The sequence below is a fragment of the Manis pentadactyla genome, chromosome 5 (genome assembly GCF_030020395.1).
Source record: "Manis pentadactyla isolate mManPen7 chromosome 5, mManPen7.hap1, whole genome shotgun sequence".
In the NCBI taxonomy this organism is placed as follows: domain Eukaryota; kingdom Metazoa; phylum Chordata; class Mammalia; order Pholidota; family Manidae; genus Manis; species Manis pentadactyla.
In genome coordinates, this window is record NC_080023.1 from 122,794,150 (window position 1) to 122,813,604 (window position 19,455).

Below are 19,455 nucleotides of genomic sequence, written 5' to 3' on the forward strand. Positions count from 1 at the left end.
CAAGTGTACAACACAGTGGTAGAACATTTATATACATAATTCTAGGTTCCAGCTATCACCCTACCAGGCTGTTACAATATCTTGACTATATTCCTTATGCTCTACATTACATCCCGGTTACTAATTTATTTTACCATTGGAAGTCTGTCCTTTTTTTTTTTTTTTTTTTTTTTTTTTTGTGAGGGCATCTCTCATATTTATTGATCAAATGGTTGTTAACGACAATAAAATTCTGTATAGGGGAGTCAATGCTCAATGCACAATCATTATTCCACCCCAAGCCTAATTTTTGTCAGTCTCCAATCTTCTGAGGCATAACAAACAAGTTTTTACATGTAGAACAAATTCTTACATAATGAATAAGTTACATAGTGAACAGTACAAGGGCAGTCATCACAGAAACTTTCGGTTTTGCTCATGCATTATGAACTATAAACAGTCAGTTCAAATATGAATACTCATTTGGTTTTTATACTTGATTTATATGTGGATACCACATTTCTCTCTTTATTATTATTATTTTTAATAAAATGCTGAAGTGGTAGGTAGATACAAGATAAAGGTAGAAAACATAGTTTAGTGTTGTAAGAGAGCACATGTAGATGATCAGGTGTGTGCCTGTAGACTATGTGTTAATCCAAGCTAGACCAGGGCAATAAAACATCCACGTATGCAGAAGATTTCTCTCAGAACGGGGGGGTGAGGTTCTAAGCCTCACCTCTGTTGATCCCCAATTTCTCACCTGATGGCCCCCCTGCGACTGTGCCTGTCTTAGGTTGTTCCTCCCTTGAGGAATCTTACCCGTCTCTGGCTAACCAGTCATCTTCCGGGGCCATACAGGGAAATGTGAAGTTGGTGAGTGAGAGAGAAGCCTTATTGTTTGAAAAAGTTAGCTTTTTACTTCTTTGCATATTTATGCCCTGTGGCTTCTGTGCCCGTGTGGATTGCTATTTTTAAACTAGTTTCTAAACAAATATATTTTTTTACCTATTTTGTGAACTAACACAATTTTAAGTGTTGAAACACAGCAATTTTTTATTTACCAGGCCCCTGACATAGTACAGATGAAGAAAAGATAATGGATTTTGCTCTCAAGGAATTTACAGTCTAGTGAAGGGAGATACTTAGTAGAAGCATATACAGATAAATAAAATGTTACAGCTTGTTCAAAAACCATCACTAATCCAGTAAAGCAGAAAAGTGAGTTGGGAATAATCAAACTAAAAAGTTAATAGGATTAATTAATAAGGTTATTATAGATTATCTTTTCATCATTCTTAATGATTACATAGTGTTCAATATGTATTTACCATGATTTTTTAATTGGGTTCCTATTGTTGCGCATAAGTTTAAAAAAATTTTTAGCAGTGTTAAATTCCTTGAGGATAGATTTTTTTATAGGAGATGAAGATTAGAGGCAATTAAAAAGTTGCTGCAATGCTCAAGAGAGGTGAGCAAGTTGTGAAATAATAGGGTATTGGTGATTGAAATGGGAAGATAGGTAATGGGGGTCAGATTATGAAGGGTGGTGTGCCTTAGGCTTTTAAAAACCATATTCTACTCAACTGAGATGATTTTTATTAAGCTTTATTTTGTCATTTATATTATGAAGATAAATAATTGTTTTCCAAATAAAATTTACAATATTAAATATGTATTTTCAGTTAATATGTGCCATCCTAGACATTATATATTTTATTCTGTTGAGGATCCCTGGTGTAAAAGTTGTTAGATTGGACTGTTTGAACCTAATCTGAGAAACATTTTAAGTTTCTGGACAAGGAAGTGGATATTTGCTTTTGATTATTGTGTTTTAGCAAGGTTACTCTGGCAGGAGAGAATAAAAGCAGAGACTGAATATAGGAGGATGGGTACCTATTGCATAATCAAGATCTAAACTAGAAAGATCCATTGTTAGGGCAGTTTTGCTTACATGTCTTCTCCCTTTGTAGCATTTGTTACAACCTGCTGTGATTTTGCTTATTTAATCTGTGCCTCTTACTAGATTTTAAGTTCCTTGAATGCAGGAGACTCTCCATTTTGGCTACCTACACCCTAATTATTAAGAAATTCTAATAATTATTTGTTAAATGAGTGAATGTTTTTATTCTGTATGTGGTTGTACCTGCTCTATGGGTTTTGTCCTAATGGGCCTTGTTAGCTGAAGAAAAAAAAATACATGGTTTAAAATAATTACTTGTCATGGTTCCCATTCCTTCTTTGTCCTTTTAAAAAATAAATTCCTAACATTTATTGAGCATTTATTTTGTGCCAGCCAGTGAGTGTCTTATGTATGTTATTCCATTTAGTCACCAAACAATTATGCTCTGCTGTATAGAATTTCTATTTACATTTGTAATTGAGGAAATATAATGAGACTAAATAACTTATCCAAGGTCACAGAGCTAGTAAGTCAGGCTAGAACTATTTTCTTTGGCTCTAAGAGCTGTACTGTTTTTTTTACTGTATTGACCTACCTTCTACCTTTTATTCTCTCTTTTTATAAGCTTATAATTTTGTAAATAGCTGTAGTTCTCTGTGTTTCCTGGGGAATATTATTTCTTGACCATATAGGTTGTATCCTTAACTAAATCTTTTAGGTTGGCATGTTTATGGCCTACTTCAGAGGTCAGACAAGAAATATGATGAAGCCATTAAGTGTTACAGAAATGCGCTAAAGTGGGATAAAGACAATCTTCAAATCTTAAGGGACCTTTCTTTACTACAGATTCAAATGCGAGATCTTGAGGGTTATAGGGTAAGTAAAATAGAGAATATTTTTATTCCAAGAATAAAATATTGTTAAAATATTTAAAATTTTTTTGAGTACTTATACGTAAATTTTCCATTTAAAAAGAATTAAATTGAATTTTATCCCCCTCCCCCCAATAGTGGTTGTGTTTTATGATTGGACTAGTCAGGTTTATAAAATGAATGATTTTACTGTGAATTACTATACAGAGTTGAGTTAGTCAGTCAGTGAAAATTAACAATATTCCTCAGACAGTGCCTCTGGTATTAACATGTAAATATAACCTTTGGTTCTCACATTTTTATGGAAAGCAAATTTTTTTGTTTCTTTTTACCTTTGTTAAGCCCAGTATCTGTCTTTGTAGCTACAGTTTACCCTTTAAATTGCCCTATTAAATCAGATCTATTTAGTCCCTCTTTTTTTTCCCAAAGAGTACCTACTAAGTTGTTTCCTCTATAGATCTTCACTCAGTAGTTGGGCACTGAATTTTTTTTTTTTTTTTTTTAATAATTATTTTTTATTGAAGGGTAGTTGACACACAGTATTACATTACATGAGTTTCAAGTGTACAACACAGTGGTAGAACATTTATATACATAATTCTAGGTTCCAGCTATCACCCTACCAGGCTGTTACAATATCTTGACTATATTCCTTATGCTATACCTTACATCCCGGTTACTAATTTATTTTACCATTGGAGGTCTGTCCTTTTTTTTTTTTTTTTTTTTTTTTTGTGAGGGCATCTCTCATATTTATTGATCAAATGGTTGTTAACGACAATAAAATTCTGTATAGGGGAGTCAATGCTCAATGCACAATCATTATTCCACCCCAAGCCTAATTTTTGTCAGTCTCCAATCTTCTGAGGCATAACAAACAAGTTTTTACATGTAGAACAAATTCTTACATAATGAATAAGTTACATAGTGAACAGTACAAGGGCAGTCATCACAGAAACTTTCGGTTTTGCTCATGCATTATGAACTATAAACAGTTCAAATATGAATACTCATTTGGTTTTTATACTTGATTTATATGTGGATACCACATTTCTCTCATTATTATTATTTTTAATAAAATGCTGAAGTGGTAGGTAGATACAAGATAAAGGTAGAAAACATAGTTTAGTGTTGTAAGAGAGCACATGTAGATGATCAGGTGTGTGCCTGTAGACTATGTGTTAATCCAAGCTAGACCAGGGCAATAAAACATCCACGTATGCAGAAGATTTCTCTCAGAACGGGGGGGTGAGGTTCTAAGGGGCACTGAATTTTTAAGAAAAATTTTCCTTTGTACCATCTTTTCCATCCTGTCTCTTCCTAAAGTAGATCAGAAAATAATAAAGGGTACCTGGTCTTAACAAGATTACCATGGAGATTTCATAGTGCTTCTTAACAAATATTTTTTGTCTCTCTAAAATTGCACAATATATAATGTTTGAAACTTTTTTGTTGTTCTTCCCAGCATTGTGTTGCCAATTGCTTGGTGTTATGGGGTAAATTAATGTGATCCTTTTAAGGAGCATTTGCTTTCACTGTAAACCTAGAAAAAGTGGTTTTTTTCCCCTTTAAGGAAACGAGATATCAATTACTTCAGCTTCGACCTGCACAGAGAGCATCATGGATTGGTTATGCTATTGCTTACCATTTATTAGAAGATTATGAAATGGCAGCAAAGATTTTAGAAGAATTTAGGAAAACACAACAGGTAACAACCAGAAGCCAAACCCAGTAAACTAGGTTTGATTCTAAATATAATAAAAAAAAGAAGTGTACATAGATTTGCAACTTTTTATTTTGAAATAATTTCAAACTTAAAAAAAGTTGCAAGAATAGTACAGAGAACTGCATATAGGAATTGACTCGTGTAAACTAATTGTTGGTATTTGACACTTAACAATCTCTTAAAACTTATTTTACATTCTCTTCATCTCCTTGTCTATTTACATTTTCTTGGTGAAACATTTGAATGTAATTGTAGACACCATGCCCTTTTATTCTTAAGTGCATCAGTGTGTTATTTCCTAAGAATAACTATACAGTTATCAACTTTATTGAGGATACTATATAGATTATCAAAAAATTAGATATAACATTGATACAGTTATCTAGTCCACAGCTTCATATTCAGAAATTCCTAATTGTCCTGTTTATATTCTTCCTAGGACTTTTTTCCCCTTTTCATTTCAGGATCCAGGTTAGAATCATATGTTGTATTTAGTTATAATTTCTCTTCAGTCTCTTTTAGTCTGGAAGCTTTGAAGGCTTTCTTTGTATTTGATTACATTGGTACTTTTGAATAGTTCAGTGCTTTCGTAAAATGTTCATCAGTTTGGATTTGATGTTTTCTCATTATTAGATAGAGTTTTGCACTTTTGGTAGGGAACCACAGAAGTGATGTTGAGCCCTTCTCAGTTCATCACGTTAACAGGTACATGATACCTGTTTGTCCATTTGGTTGCTTGATTAAGATGGTGTCTGCCAGGTTTCTTCACTATAAACTTGTTATATTTTCTCTGTTTACTTAATAAATGATTTGAGAATGAATAGCCTGTTCCTTACCAAATTTTCACCACTGGTTTTAGCATTCATTATGATTCTTGCCTGAATCAGGTATTTAATAATAGTTGCAAAATGGTAGTTCTCTTTATTTCTTCTAAACTTATTGTTTGATATTCTACTGTTAAGTAAGAACTTACCTTTCTCCCCTCTGTATTTACTTATGTAAGAACTTCTGGATTCTTATTCAATGAGATGTAAGTTAATATTGTCATTATTAGCTCTCCCTAGACAACAGATATTTAGGAGTTTTTAAAAAATGAATTATCAATCAAGTATTATTCTTTGACTTTTCGTATATATTTGAGTGTGTAAACAATTTTCTAATATGAAAACAAAATTCTTACCGTTAGTATTCCTTATATCCATATATAGACATCTCCTGATAAAGTGGATTATGAATATAGTGAACTCCTTTTATATCAGAATCAAGTTCTTCGGGAAGCAGGTCTCTATAGAGAAGCCCTTGAACATCTTTGTACCTATGAAAAGCAGATTTGTGATAAACTTGCTGTAGAAGAAACCAAAGGTATTTTTTTTTTTGTCATTTATTCTAATTATAATGAAAAAGAGCAAGGCTGAAAAATCTAGTTGCTACTGATAATTGCATGTAATTCATTTTTTTGATGATAGAGTGTATTTCTTACTCATACATTTCAAATACTTTGTAATGTGGGAAAAAAACAATATTGTTGGTAAAGGTAAAAATAATTGTAACCAATAAAATCATTGAGATGACTCTGAAATATTTTACTTTAAATAAAGTGTCGTTGATTGAAAGTATTACAGGCTTTGATCAAAACACAGGAGGCAGTTGCTTAATTTTATAAGACAGTCTCTTTATGGAAAAACATTACAGTTTTCGAAATACTCTTAAGTACATTATTTCATTTGATGCTTTGATAAATGTATTAGTGAGGAAGAATGACAAGATCGATCAAATTTAGGGAGGGACACAGAATTGACCAAAGGATTTTAGCAATTTGGAAGTCAATGGTGATGTTAAGAGTAGCACTTTCTCGGTATTTGGAATAAGGATGGTAAAAGCACAAACAAAACAAGCAAATTTGAAAGAGATTGAAAGTAGAGGAATTGAAGACAGCATGCATAAATGACTCATATAAGGGATTTTCTTATATAGAGAAACAGATATTGGGTAGTGGTGGATGAAATGAGATACAAGATCAAAAGAAGTATTTTCACAGCATGTGCATATGCTCACTGGAGAATAATCGAGTAAAAACAATATTTGATAAAGTAAAGAAGATGTGATCTGGTGGATAAGTTGAAGAATTTTCCTTAGGTAACAACATGAGTAGTTCATCTACAGTAGCAAGAGATGGTAGAGTATATGGGCAACTAAGTGTGTAAATAAATATAGTTAGGATTTCCAAGTTCTCTTCTAATTGCTTCCATTTTCTTAGTGAAATAGAAAATAGAGCCATCAGTTCATTCAACAAAATATGTTTTGAATATACACAGTGAGTCAGGTATTGGGGACAAGGTAAAGGCGTTGGTAATCAGGGGAGGGGAGAGGTCAAGAAAATTTGGGAAATTCCTGGAGTGGGTAAGTGGACAAAGTTAGGCAGAAAGTTTATTGTTAATTCCCATACCAACCACTTCCTTCTACAAAGAAACGAGACAAAATTAAGGGAAGGAAATGGTGAATGATTGTGGTGCAGGGAAGAAAAGTTGCAGGATATTTTTTATTTTCTTGGTGAATTAGGCTTTTGGTTAGTGTAGAGCAGGTTTTCAGCTTCAGCACTATTGATATTTTGGGACCAAGTTGTGAATGGAAGTCTCCTGCGTGTTGGAGAATATTTAGCAGCATCCCTAGCTGCTACCTATCAGATCCCAAGTAGCATCCACATCCCTTATTTCTACAACCAAAAATGTCTGCAGGTATTGCCAAGTGTCCACTGGGCACTTGGTTGAGAACCACTGGTGTAGACTTTCATATGGGCTTTGTAGCCAAATGCTTGAGTTTAAATCCTGACTCCAGTGTGAACTATCTGAAAGACCCTGAGCAAGTTTACTTAAGTTGTCTCTGTTTTAAAATGATAAAAATTATAGTCACCTATCTCATAGTGTTTTAAGAATTGAGTTAATACATGTGAAACATTTGAAAATCACTGGCACAGAGTGAATACTCAGTCAGTATTAATTTTTATTATCTGATGAAAACAAAGGGTGCAAAGATGAAGTCATCATCTGAAAATAATACCTTTGGTAAATGGAAACCCACTAAGAATAAGGAAAAGCATTCCTGGGCAGTGTTTGGGACTTATTTGAGCTTGGAGCTTATGTTTCTAATGAAACCAGTGCCTCTGACTATTCACCTGACAACTTGCTTCCTTTTATGAGAAGGTGTGGAGTTTTTAGCAATTGGGATGGCATATTCCAAGCCTTAAGATTAATAAACAAGGAAGCCTAGGTTTTGAGATTGATTTTGGTATTTGGGGTTGCTCATGTCATTCAGGGATGCGACTGGTCATGCGGCCCAGAGAAAACAAGCAATGAGTGAGTTGTTGGAAGGCCTGAAGAAAAGGAGATGGTTTTTCTCTAAGGTTGAAAGGATTACTGAGACAACAGTAAGAAAGACAGGACAGTTAGGCATAAAGCAAGATGCTTATTTGGTAGTTGGAAGAGAGAAAAAGCAGGTTTTGACTGTGGTCATGGTTATGGTCTGCTCTAGCAGAATCATGTTATAGTTGTTTAAAGGTTCATAAGGCAAGGAGGATATTGGATTAAGTCATTAATTTGGAGGTCAAAATTGTATGATGTCAGGAATAATAGTTTGTTGACTAGTCAGTGAATTTGGGAAGGTGGCCTGGAATTAGACAAATACCTGAATAAATTGAGGATGTGATAAAAATGATATTTCTAAATATAAACTTCAGGAAAGGAAAGACAATAAAATAACATGGGAAATAGTCTTGTTTGAAGGGAACTGAGAATTCAGAAAGATGTCAAATCCATTTATTTCCCAACATTGAAGAGATTTTGAGAGAAAGTTTGAAGAAAAGTCAAAAGTATATATATTCAAAAGTTGATTTTAGTTAATTTGATTTTTTTTTTTTAATCAGGGGAACTTCTGTTGCAATTATGTCGTTTGGAAGATGCAGCTGATGTTTATAGGGGGTTACAAGAGAGAAATCCTGAAAACTGGGCCTATTACAAAGGTTTGGAAAAAGCACTCAATCCAGGTAGTACTGTTTAAGGCTTACTAAGTTTAAATTGCTTTTGTTAATATGTATCTTATTAATCTATTGAAAAGCATAACTAGAAAAATAGTGGTTAATCTGAATACAAAAGTGCATTTGCAAACTTCATTTAATATGGCAGACATTTTCTGAAACCTGTCTTCTACAAATAGAAATCATTCACAAGAGAATTTGAGAAACAACTTTTAAACATACACAGATGCATGGCAACATAAAAAACATGAAAGGGAAATTTCCACTGACAGAAAAGGAGACAGGACCCTAAAGGGAAGAAGCAAGCATAACTTCTGTTGTAACCTGTGGCTACAGTAGAGTAACCTGCCAGGGGCACACAAATGTAGTTAAGCTGAAAGAGCGGCACTGTTTCCTATGTAGGAAGTGGGACTAAATTTCCCTCACACCAAAAAACTTGCCTTCTGCCTCCTGCCCCCATGGCCCTCATCATTGTCTTCCATGAATGGGACCTACTGGTAAGGACAGGCCCAGAAACATATCTTATGCAAGCAGGCAGGGTCCTTAGCCAAGATGATTTGATTTGAAGCTGTTTTCCTTAAGACTAGTAGTGAGCCATTCCTGATACATTGGTATTATGCAAGAGAAATCTTGTAACAAAGAATATGATATTCTCTTAGGAATACCAGCGCAGGAATAGTAATCATCAGTACTAGCCAAAGGGAAAATAGAGATGATGGAGGAACCTAAGATCCAGAGAGGAAATTGCAGCTATGAAATATGAATAGTTATGAAGAAGTACCATTGAGGAGTCTGGGAAATGGAAAACTTACTTATTGACATAAAAGCCTAACAGATTGAAAAGAAGAGAGGCCACAACTGAGGAGAAATTAGTAATTGAACTGAGAAAAGCTCTCAACTGAGAGTAAAAGAGAAAATATAAATACAGAGAAAAGAAAGATAGGGGATAGATTCAGAAGCTCTAAAATAAGTCAGAGGAGAGGAGTTAGAGAAAGACAGACTAAAGAAAATAGTGGAGAAGCCATATACGGAAACATAATGACTGAGCCTTTCTACAAACTTAAAAAAGTAAAGTAGTCCACAGATTTTGAAAGGTTACCTAAAGCAGACGAAGATAAGATTACGTATTTCACGTGAGTATAGGCATTTAAAATATGAAAATATTAGAAGAAAATACTCTAAAATGATTGTTGATATATTAAGTGGATTTAAATGATTTTCTAACTAACCATCTTCAGGTTTTCTGTTGAATATAATTCTGACATACTTTAAGACATTTGAAATTTGCTAGAAAAATATGCAAGTTATAATTACACATAAAAATAACTTCTTTTGTCTGCAGCTAATATGTTAGAACGACTAAAAATTTATGAGGAGGCCTGGACTAAATATCCAAGGGGGCTGGTTCCAAGAAGACTGCCATTAAACTTTCTATCTGGTAAGTGAGAATTACTGACAAGGAGTGAAAATGATGTTAAGCTTTTCCAGTTTCTTGGTTTTAACTATATGAGTATGCATGTTACGTTTAAAGTATGCACTGTTAGCATTGTCTAGCTAAATGTAAGGCAACAGAATTTTTTTCTTCTAAGGTGAGAAGTTTAAAGAGTGTTTGGATAAGTTTCTGAGGATGAACTTCAGCAAGGGTTGTCCACCAGTCTTCAATACTTTGAGGTCATTATACAAAGATAAAGAAAAGGTAAAGCAAAATAACATTTTTTTTTGGTATGATTTCTTTGCTTGGTATTTGGAGTAACTGATGCTTGATTATCTTTGCATATAGTGTACATTTTGTGAATCTGGTATCAGTAGTCCTTGCAGTTTAGGGCTTTTGTGCCTTTTGTTGCCTTTTCATCCTCTTCTCTCTTTAGCTAATTAACTTAGTGCTTACTTGTTTTCTCTGTCTTTTGTTTCTGCCCTATACTTTAGTGAGTCAGTGTAGGTATGAAAAGTTGATAAGGTAGTGATTTCTTCAGTATTTCCTCTAATGCCTGTTCATGGTGAAGGTCAGAAGTGGTTTTTTTTTTTAAAACAAGTTTTAGCTTAGTAATCTTCCTCCTTTTTAATTTGGTAGAAAAAGTATTCTGTCAGAAGAGTTTGTTCGCTGTCCCTGCAAGTCAGCTTAACTCTTTCAGCTATGTATTATAATATTCATAATGCTTATTAAGAGGGTGTTTTAATCTTAGATTATTTTGCTTGTAAATATAGTGTTGTACAATGTCAACACATGTTGGTTGGATTAAAAAAATTAGGTACAGTGAAAAATCAAAGGTGGAACAAAGTAAACATGCTAAACACTTTAACCTAAAGCATATAAAGTACACTTATTTGCCAGTCTTTCTTTGAGAAGTCCAAGGTAGGGGCTTTGTTGATGACTTTCACTTTTTTTTTCTTGAATAAATCACATCATAAAATGCGGTCTGTTTTTTCAGTTACAGTGAAGTGAGAACTTGATGCTTGTGAAGCAGCCTTTATTGTAGACTGCTGTGTACACACACACACACACACACACACACACACACACGTTTTTTAAATTGAAGTATTGTTGATATACAATCTTATATTGGTTTCAAATGTACAACACAGTGGTTCAGCCATTACCCATATTATTAAATCCGGTCTAGTGCAGTTACTATCTATCAATATAGAAAGATGTTACAGAGTTACTGACTGTATTCTCCATGTTGTACTACTGTGCCTGTGACCAACTTATATATATTGTGACTCCTATATTTTTACAATATTTTTCTCTTTATGGTTGACTCATTTAAACCTGAACTGATTAAAAATATCTAATAATTTATCCTTGAGTCTTTCCACAGTATTCAACTTGAAACAGATCTTTCTTTTTGTTCTCATTTTTAATTTACATAATAGTGAATTGAATTCTGCACTGATGATAATAAATGCAACTGGTTGAAACAGGTTTGGGAAAGCAAAACTCTTAGTGAGCATGTAGCTCCACTTGTGGGAGCAGAAGACATGGGCATAGCAGAATAACCCGGCCATCAGTGATGTTGTGGTCCTCAGTTTCTGAGGTTATGCAGAGAGCTCGTGGTAATCTGTTGAGTCAATTGAGGTCATATAAGAGAGCTTCTACAGTAACAAATCCATTATAGATGGATTAAGCAAAGAGGGGAATTAATAAATTAAAAATATATACAGATCTCTTACGAAGCCAGAAGCAAGTAGTGTTGTCAGGACTCAAGAGAAGCAAGAACCTAGACAGCCACTCATTCTCTGGACCTCAGAAACCCACCTACTGTTTCATGTTTCAACTTTACTAATGCTTTCTCCTAGATTATGAAATTGAGTGCTGATTCTATTCATCTATTTGCAGAAGTTCTTTTTTCATATAGTGTTTAATTCTTGATTTGTAAATAGTAAATGTTAACTGTGGGTGTCATTTATGTGAATTGAGGTAAAAATGAAGATAAAAATCATCCACATCATTACCTCTTGTCCAACCTTTTCCTGATTTCTAGTTCAGCTTGATGCATTATTTTCTGGTAGGAAAAGGAGTTACCAGTAAGTTTCTAGAAAGTTGTGTCTTAATACATACCTTCAAAAACATACGGTGTACTTGCTTTTAAGTCTTTATATTTAGGTTAAGAGGTTTATAAAAAGGTGTGCTTGTGTGTGTGTGTGTGTGTGTGTGTGTGTGTGTGTGTGTGTGTGTGTGTTGGAATGTTTATTTAGCCCTTTAATAGTAAATAACACATTTTTCACAAGAATAGTAACTCTCCATATTTTTTATTAAAGTGCTTGTGTATTTGTACCTAGGTGGCAATCATAGAAGAATTAGTAGTAGGTTATGAAACCTCTCTAAAAAGCTGCCGATTATTTCACCCCAATGGTAAGTGCTCAAGTTCTGTGTTTTAAAAACATCTTGAAAATTTTATGTATTATGAAGTTCTTAATCAGAAGGTCAGTAAACATCTTCAAAACTAGATGTAATAATGTAATGATCCTCCATTTACCCATCACCAGCTTCAGTAATTTTTAACTCATGGCCAAACTTATTTTATCCATTTTCTTTACTTCCCTTTACTCCCATATTATTCTGAAGGAAGTCTCCTCACACCATTTTATCCATGAGTATTTTAGTGTTTTAAAGATCATAACCATAATATCATCATCACACTTGAACATTAATACTCTGTTAATAACAAAGGAAAAGAGTCCATGCTGACATTTCCAGTTACCTTATAAACACCATTTTTTCTCTTGTTTTTGAAGTTCTTTTCAAAATACAGATGAAATTTATATTTTGAGTTTGGTTGATATGTTTCTTAACTCTCTTTTAATTTGTAGGTTTTCTCTCCATCTCTTTGTTAAGAAAATTAGTTTTTTCTTGAGTTTTTTTATAATCAAGATATTACTGAATGTACTTTCATGTTGTTGTTAACATGTTAATCCTCTGTCTTCTGATTTTGTTATAAATTGATACTTGGATGTAGATCTGTGCTGTCTAGCTTCATAGCTGAAGCCTCTTGTAACTAGTAAACAATATATATAAATTTAATAAAATAAAAAATTCAGTTCCTTAGTTGCAGTAGCCACATTTCAAGTGCTGCTCAGTAGACATGTAAGGCTTTTGCCAACCATATTGGACAGGCAGAACATTCCCATCATTGCAGAAACTTGAAATGTAAAGAACAGACAGGTCTGACTAGGGGCTTGAAGAGTTTCAGCTCCTTCTGGCTATTTGCTTTTTGTTTTGTTTTAAATATAAAAGGGGTGAGTAAGATTATTTCACAGATAGTAGTATGTTCTTCCATCAAGAGGCGTGCTGTTATTTTTTTTAATATGTTAGCAACTGTTAGGAATTACAAACTGGTGATATTCTGTCATTCATTTTTTATTATCTTAAAAGAGAAACTTCCCCTCATCTCTTATCTGCTCATCTAATATTTCAGTTTGTATAGGGAAAGAAAGATAAATGCTGCATTATCTCCCCTGCTTCTTCTGTGGTTTTTGTTCTTTACTAGTTTTCAAAATAATGAATTGGTTTAGTAGCATCTTTCAAAGATGGCCAATACACATTTTAAAGATATTACTATGAATTCATCAATTCAAACATAGTTAGTGTTTTAAAGCATTGCAGTTTCAAATGGTCCAGCCTTCACATATCATAGAGGTAGTTGATAGCTTCATTGCAGTTTGGTATGACAAGATACTCCAGTTCATCTAATGCGCTGCCCAGAGTACACCTGGAATCAATTGTTTTTCCCAAGAAGCCCTGATTGTCAGGGTGGGGAAGACCAGTATGGGACCTCTGGTGCTCATTGCTATTGCGTTGATTATTGTTTCTAGGCCTCAAAGATTAATTTTAGTACTTTTTAGAAGGCATTACCATGATTTCATTGGTTAATCATCATGATGTTCCTTTGATTATCAGCATTTTCCTACCTATTTTACAAATGTGGAAGAGGTTCAATGACATGCCCAAGAATATGCAGCACTTTAGTTGCAGATCAGATCGGGAGTTGGTGAGTTCCACTCCTATTATTTGTCCACTGAGCCATCCTACTTTACTAGGATAAAAATAAGCAATCTTGCTTTCTTTGAAAGCAAATAACAATTCTCAGATTTTAGATGTATGTCTTTAAAAAGCATTTGTAAATGTATGGGTTATATATCTGACTCACACGTTCTCTTATGAGTAGATAAAGGTTAAATTATGAACTATAATATAAAATAAACATTTTTATCTATCTCATTTCTTGGGTATAGTTTTTATTCAATCTAAATTATGCATTGTTGCATATTCAACATAATATTAAAATATATTGAGAATATTAAAATTAAAATTCAAAATAACCATATCGACAAATATATTTATGTATAATGTAGTACATTAGCTAGAAACCCTACTGAACAGGCCCTTTTTTTAAAAAAACCTCATATTACTGGAAAATTTCTTTCAATTCTCTTTTTTTTCCCCATCATAAATAACAACCTGATCGATACACTCTCATAGTTCTAATACAACTTCTCTCCCCCAACTCCTTTTATTTCCTTTTCAGGTTATTTGTTATATCTTTTATCCCATTTATCTGCCTTATTTATTATATAAGGTTCTTACTAAACATAAGGCATTGTGCTAGGGGCTGTATTGCTACAGAAGAGAAAGCATGGCCCCTTCCAAAGATCTTAAACATTTAGGGATGGTTTTATAGTTAGATGGATATATAATGTTCAGATTACTTTCCTTATTAATAAAGAGATCCATTTTGTTGTGGTTACTCTCTTAATACATGTAATGACTAACCTTGGTTTCTTTCCTCCTCTCTCCCCATCCCCAACTTCTTAAAGATGATGGAAAAGAGGAGCCACCAACCACATTACTTTGGGTCCAGTACTACTTGGCACAGCATTATGACAAAATTGGTCAGCCGTCTATTGCTCTGGAATACATAAATACTGCTATTGAAAGTACACCTACATTGATAGAACTCTTTCTTGTGAAAGCTAAAATCTATAAGGTAAAAATCTTTCCCCCTTTTTCTTGTAATGAGACTCCTAAAAATTTTTCCTGTAATTTATGGATTCTAAAAGCTGTAAGAAAAATGACATATTTTGATGGCTCATAAAACATGGAGTAACAAGTATAGTGCATTTCTCAATCTGATTATTTTTAGACTTGTCATGGTCATATACATTCACACATACACATAATGTTTGGGTATTTTCTTGATTTTAAGTAATTATAGATAATCAAAAGTGATTATATTTGCTATGAAATGTTTTTTCTATTAATATTTGAATTTGATTATCAGTATCTGGTAATCTTAATGAAATGAAACTGAAGATTATGAATTCATCATACTGTTATCTGTCTTGCTTTTGCAACTTTTGGGTCCTGCTTGAGATCTCCTGTCATATTCACTAGCAGCAACTTAAAAGTTGATTCTTCTCTATCTTAATACAAATACAATTTAGTTAAAAGCTCTTGGAGAAAAGATTGTAAACCAATAATTTATTTATCAAAATATAGTAAATAAAACACTTTTCAAAGCCAGTTTATGCTCATTAGATTTGTGGCTTTGCCAAATGGTCTCGTTAGGTGAATTAGAATGAGGATCATGGTAGAATGCCTATTAATGGTCCAAATCATCAATATTTCCGTGGTTCCTTGGGAGTAGAAATTTAACCATTCCTTTGCCTTTTTTAATGACCTTTACATTGAACTATATTGTTCAGGCTTAAAAGCTTTTGATCATTGTTTTTTCTTTGATTCAAGCATCATTTTTGAGTATTCACTATGTGTGAGGCACTGTTATAGATAATGAAGTTATAACAGTAGAAAAAATTACTATAAGTAGTCTTTACTATCAGAAAGCGTATATTTTACATGGCCAGAAAGGTATCAGAGTTTATATTATGCTAAAATATATGCATCTACATTGTTTAGGGTCTTGAGAGTCAGAATACCTTTTCTTCCATTTGTGTTTTAATTATTTATCAATAGGTAACTAATTACCTGCATAGTAAAACTAGCATGCTGACTGGTTTATTTTGCTTTTCTATCATTTAAGCATGCTGGGAATATTAAAGAAGCTGCGAGGTGGATGGATGAGGCTCAGGCCTTGGACACAGCAGACAGATTTATCAACTCCAAATGTGCAAAATATATGCTAAAAGCCAATCTGATAAAAGAGGCTGAAGAAATGTGCTCAAAATTTACAAGGGTTTGTATAACTAGTGTTCTTATAAATAAACAGCTGGAACTTGATATACCTTGCTTATTTTCAAAGTTTGTTTCTGATATTTCTAATATCAAAATAGTCATAATTTTAATTAAATTGCCTTATCAGAAAAAAATGAAATAAATATTAGTATTAAACATTATTTTATTTTTAGATGGGTATACAATGGATTTTGAAACTTACATTGCATTATATTGACATATATTATAAACTTATATAAACATATATATATTATATATATATATATAAACATAAACTTACATTGACAAACTATATATTGACGTTACAGATTAAATTTTTAGGTTTGAAGTGAATATTGATTGAGTACCTGTTAGGTTCTAGTGTTCTATTTCTCAGGTTACTCCCCAGCCACAGTTATATAGATCTTCTGATTAATCATTACAAAAGTACTTTTTTAGTGGTTAGAAATATAATTCCAGTCTATTTCACATGTTAACTGCTGTTATTCCACAAATAGTTAAGAAAATAGAAAATAATTTCCGAATAATTCAGATCAATTCACCATCTTTCCCTTCTTAAATCCTATGGTGGAATAATATAATTAGTAAGAATCATCCTAAATATATGTGATTTTCATATAGGAAGGAACATCAGCGGTAGAGAATTTGAATGAAATGCAATGCATGTGGTTCCAGACAGAATGTGCCCAGGCTTATAAGGCAATGAATAAATTTGGTGAAGCACTTAAGAAATGTCATGAGATTGAGAGAGTAAGTACCCTATAATGTATGAGTTTCTCATTTTATCCTGTTACATGTTGATGGTTTTAGGCAAATCTTAAGAGTTTTTACTTTTCTCCATCTTTATAATTCACAGTGATTTCAAAATATAAGTATTTACATTTTTCAGTTATTTTAATGGAAATATACTACATTTTCAGTAGACTTCCCTTTCAGCAGACTTTTCATTGTCCAATCTTCCTGTAAGAATTCATGTAAAAATATTTTTGGAAAGTTTGTATCTTGGCTACATTTATATTGACTTTTAATGTTTCTTTCAAATTGCTGCTAATTTTCAAATAATTTTTAATAATTTCTTTCAAATTTCAGTAATATATACAAAGCTCTTCATTTACCCTAGAAACTTGTTTGTGTGGAAATGATCGATGATGCCATATATATTATATACTCGATATTTATAGCATTTAAACTTTGAAGTTTTTCATGATATTTCTATAACTTGTGTAATTCCTCATTTTATTATAAATTCATTATTTTCTTAGTCCTCTTTACTTTTGGTTCATTTCTGTTACTAGTAGTTGGCTTTCCTTTTTTGTGTGTTTAATACATAAAAATAGTTTATGTAATTTCATGCTGCTTTTGTTATCAAATGGAGAACCCTAAGAGCTTAGATGAAATGTGTTAGTTTCAGCTTACTTGTTAATTGATTTCTGTTACCAACATTACACTGCATAAAATTCAGATTTGTATACTCAGAAAAATTATCAACTGCTGAGTATTTAACATGTAAATCTGTATTACACCATTGTATTTACAAATAAGTTATGTTGAATTTGTCATGATAAGTATGATAAGGAAGAAATAAATATATATATATTTTAAAGCACTGTATTTCCTTTTCATTCAACAAATAATTCAGTGCCTTGATGTATGCCATATACTGTGCCAGGTGATAGCCAATTGCATCTGCCTTTTTGATACACAGAATTTTTATTGAATGATATATTTCTATATTACTAATTTTTTCAAGCCAAGGAAACAAGTAATTCGAAGTCTTTGATTTTTGTAGTTTTCTTTGACATTGCTATACTTCAGTATAATAAAAAAGACAATTTTGTTAGCATTTTATAGAAATCACTGATGACCAGTTTGACTTTCATACATACTGTATGAGGAAGATTACTCTTAGATCATATGTGGACTTACTAAAACTAGAAGATGTACTTCGACAGCATCCATTTTACTTCAAGGCAGCAAGAATTGCTATAGAGATCTATTTGAAGCTTCATGACAACCCCCTTACAGATGAGAATAAAGAACATGAAGCTGATACAGGTATAGTGTTCAAAGATACTTTATTGTTCACTGTGGTGTGTGTATGTGTATTTATATTTTTATGTAATAAGATTTTTCCTGAGCTTTTTATAAGCATGTTGTGGGAAGATGTTATACTTGCTTAGAAAATGATCATGGTCATTTTCTGAATTTCTCTAAGCAATGGAAGGAAAAATACTGTTTGTGTTTTCAAACGTTAAGCAAGAATTTAATTTGTAAACTATCATTAGCTTTTAAAAAGGTAATTTTCTTGAGTTTTACATTTAACATCTGGTTTACCCAATGCTGTAAATTGCTAACTACAATACTGTATAATTAGTGTTGGCACTCTACCTTAGCATTCACTGCTGGTATATCTAGTTATTCCTCTTTTTAATAAGGATTTATAATTAGCCTACTGAATGATGAATATTGCTTGAACATTAAAAGCCAGCATGAAATTAAGCTAGTAAAATTGCCCAGTGACTTATCATTTCACCAGCTTTTAATGTGCCATTTTTATAGCAGCAGGATGTCAGGATGTGTAGGGACAAGTCTTCTTTGGGTAATTATTTGGAAAGGATCTCAGAGTAAAAGTGTTCTAGGCATGTAGAAGGATGTAAATGAATTGTACATCCAAATATTTTGTGAATAATTATTGGCAAAAATGTAGAGCAGTTGGTACTTAAAAAATTGTGTCACATTTTTTTCTTCAGTCCTGAGTTTACTCCTCTTCTAAGATTATGGTTAGTTACTTTCTGTGTCCTTCTTCTTGCTGAAATCTTCTGAATCCTTTTGTTAATTTGTTACTAAATTTTACTTCCTGTTGCTCAGGAACACTTTAGAACTTTTAGATCATCCCTGGAAACCCTTTTACAGATTTCACTTGTATTTCTCTTATTGCTTATTCAACTAGAAAGAAAATGTCAATAATCTACAGAACAATTTACAGTTGAAGCCTAGAGGTGTTATCCTGTGGCTTCTTTTGTTTACCTTTCTATTTGTTCCTCTTGTCTTCCTCTTTTTCAAATAATAGAAATTATACACAATTAACTCTAATTATACAAAGTTAGAACAATTCAGAAACATATCTAGCAAATGTGAAAATCCCTTATACTTTTCTCTTACCAAAGGTTTTTTTTTTGTCAAAAGGCTATCTGTATGAAAAGATCAATTTCCTTTGTGTACAATTACAGTTTTCAGAGTCTTAATGTGTACAGA

At 32.6% G+C, this 19,455-nt stretch overlaps 1 protein-coding gene across 5 annotated transcripts in view; it reads left to right on the forward strand.

Moving 5' to 3' along the window:
* NAA15 (N-alpha-acetyltransferase 15, NatA auxiliary subunit) overlaps positions 1-19,455 on the forward strand; it is a 129,743-nt gene that overhangs the window by 76,350 nt on the left and 33,938 nt on the right. For 4 of the 5 annotated variants that reach the window (XR_008997869.1, XM_036929085.2, XM_036929151.2 and 1 more), the window contains 11 exons: positions 2,601-2,758; positions 4,328-4,462; positions 5,689-5,842; positions 8,400-8,519; positions 9,853-9,948; positions 10,100-10,206; positions 12,291-12,363; positions 14,826-14,995; positions 16,049-16,201; positions 16,822-16,950; positions 18,042-18,255. Coding sequence is in view for 4 of the 5 variants with exons in the window: in XM_036929085.2 (XP_036784980.1) it covers positions 2,601-2,758; positions 4,328-4,462; positions 5,689-5,842; positions 8,400-8,519; positions 9,853-9,948; positions 10,100-10,206; positions 12,291-12,363; positions 14,826-14,995; positions 16,049-16,201; positions 16,822-16,950; positions 18,042-18,255 (1,509 nt within the window). In the remaining variant the exon portion in view is untranslated. The remainder of the gene's footprint in view (positions 1-2,600; positions 2,759-4,327; positions 4,463-5,688; positions 5,843-8,399; positions 8,520-9,852; positions 9,949-10,099; positions 10,207-12,290; positions 12,364-14,825; positions 14,996-16,048; positions 16,202-16,821; positions 16,951-18,041; positions 18,256-19,455) is intronic. The other variant, XM_057502623.1, reaches the window with a different exon arrangement.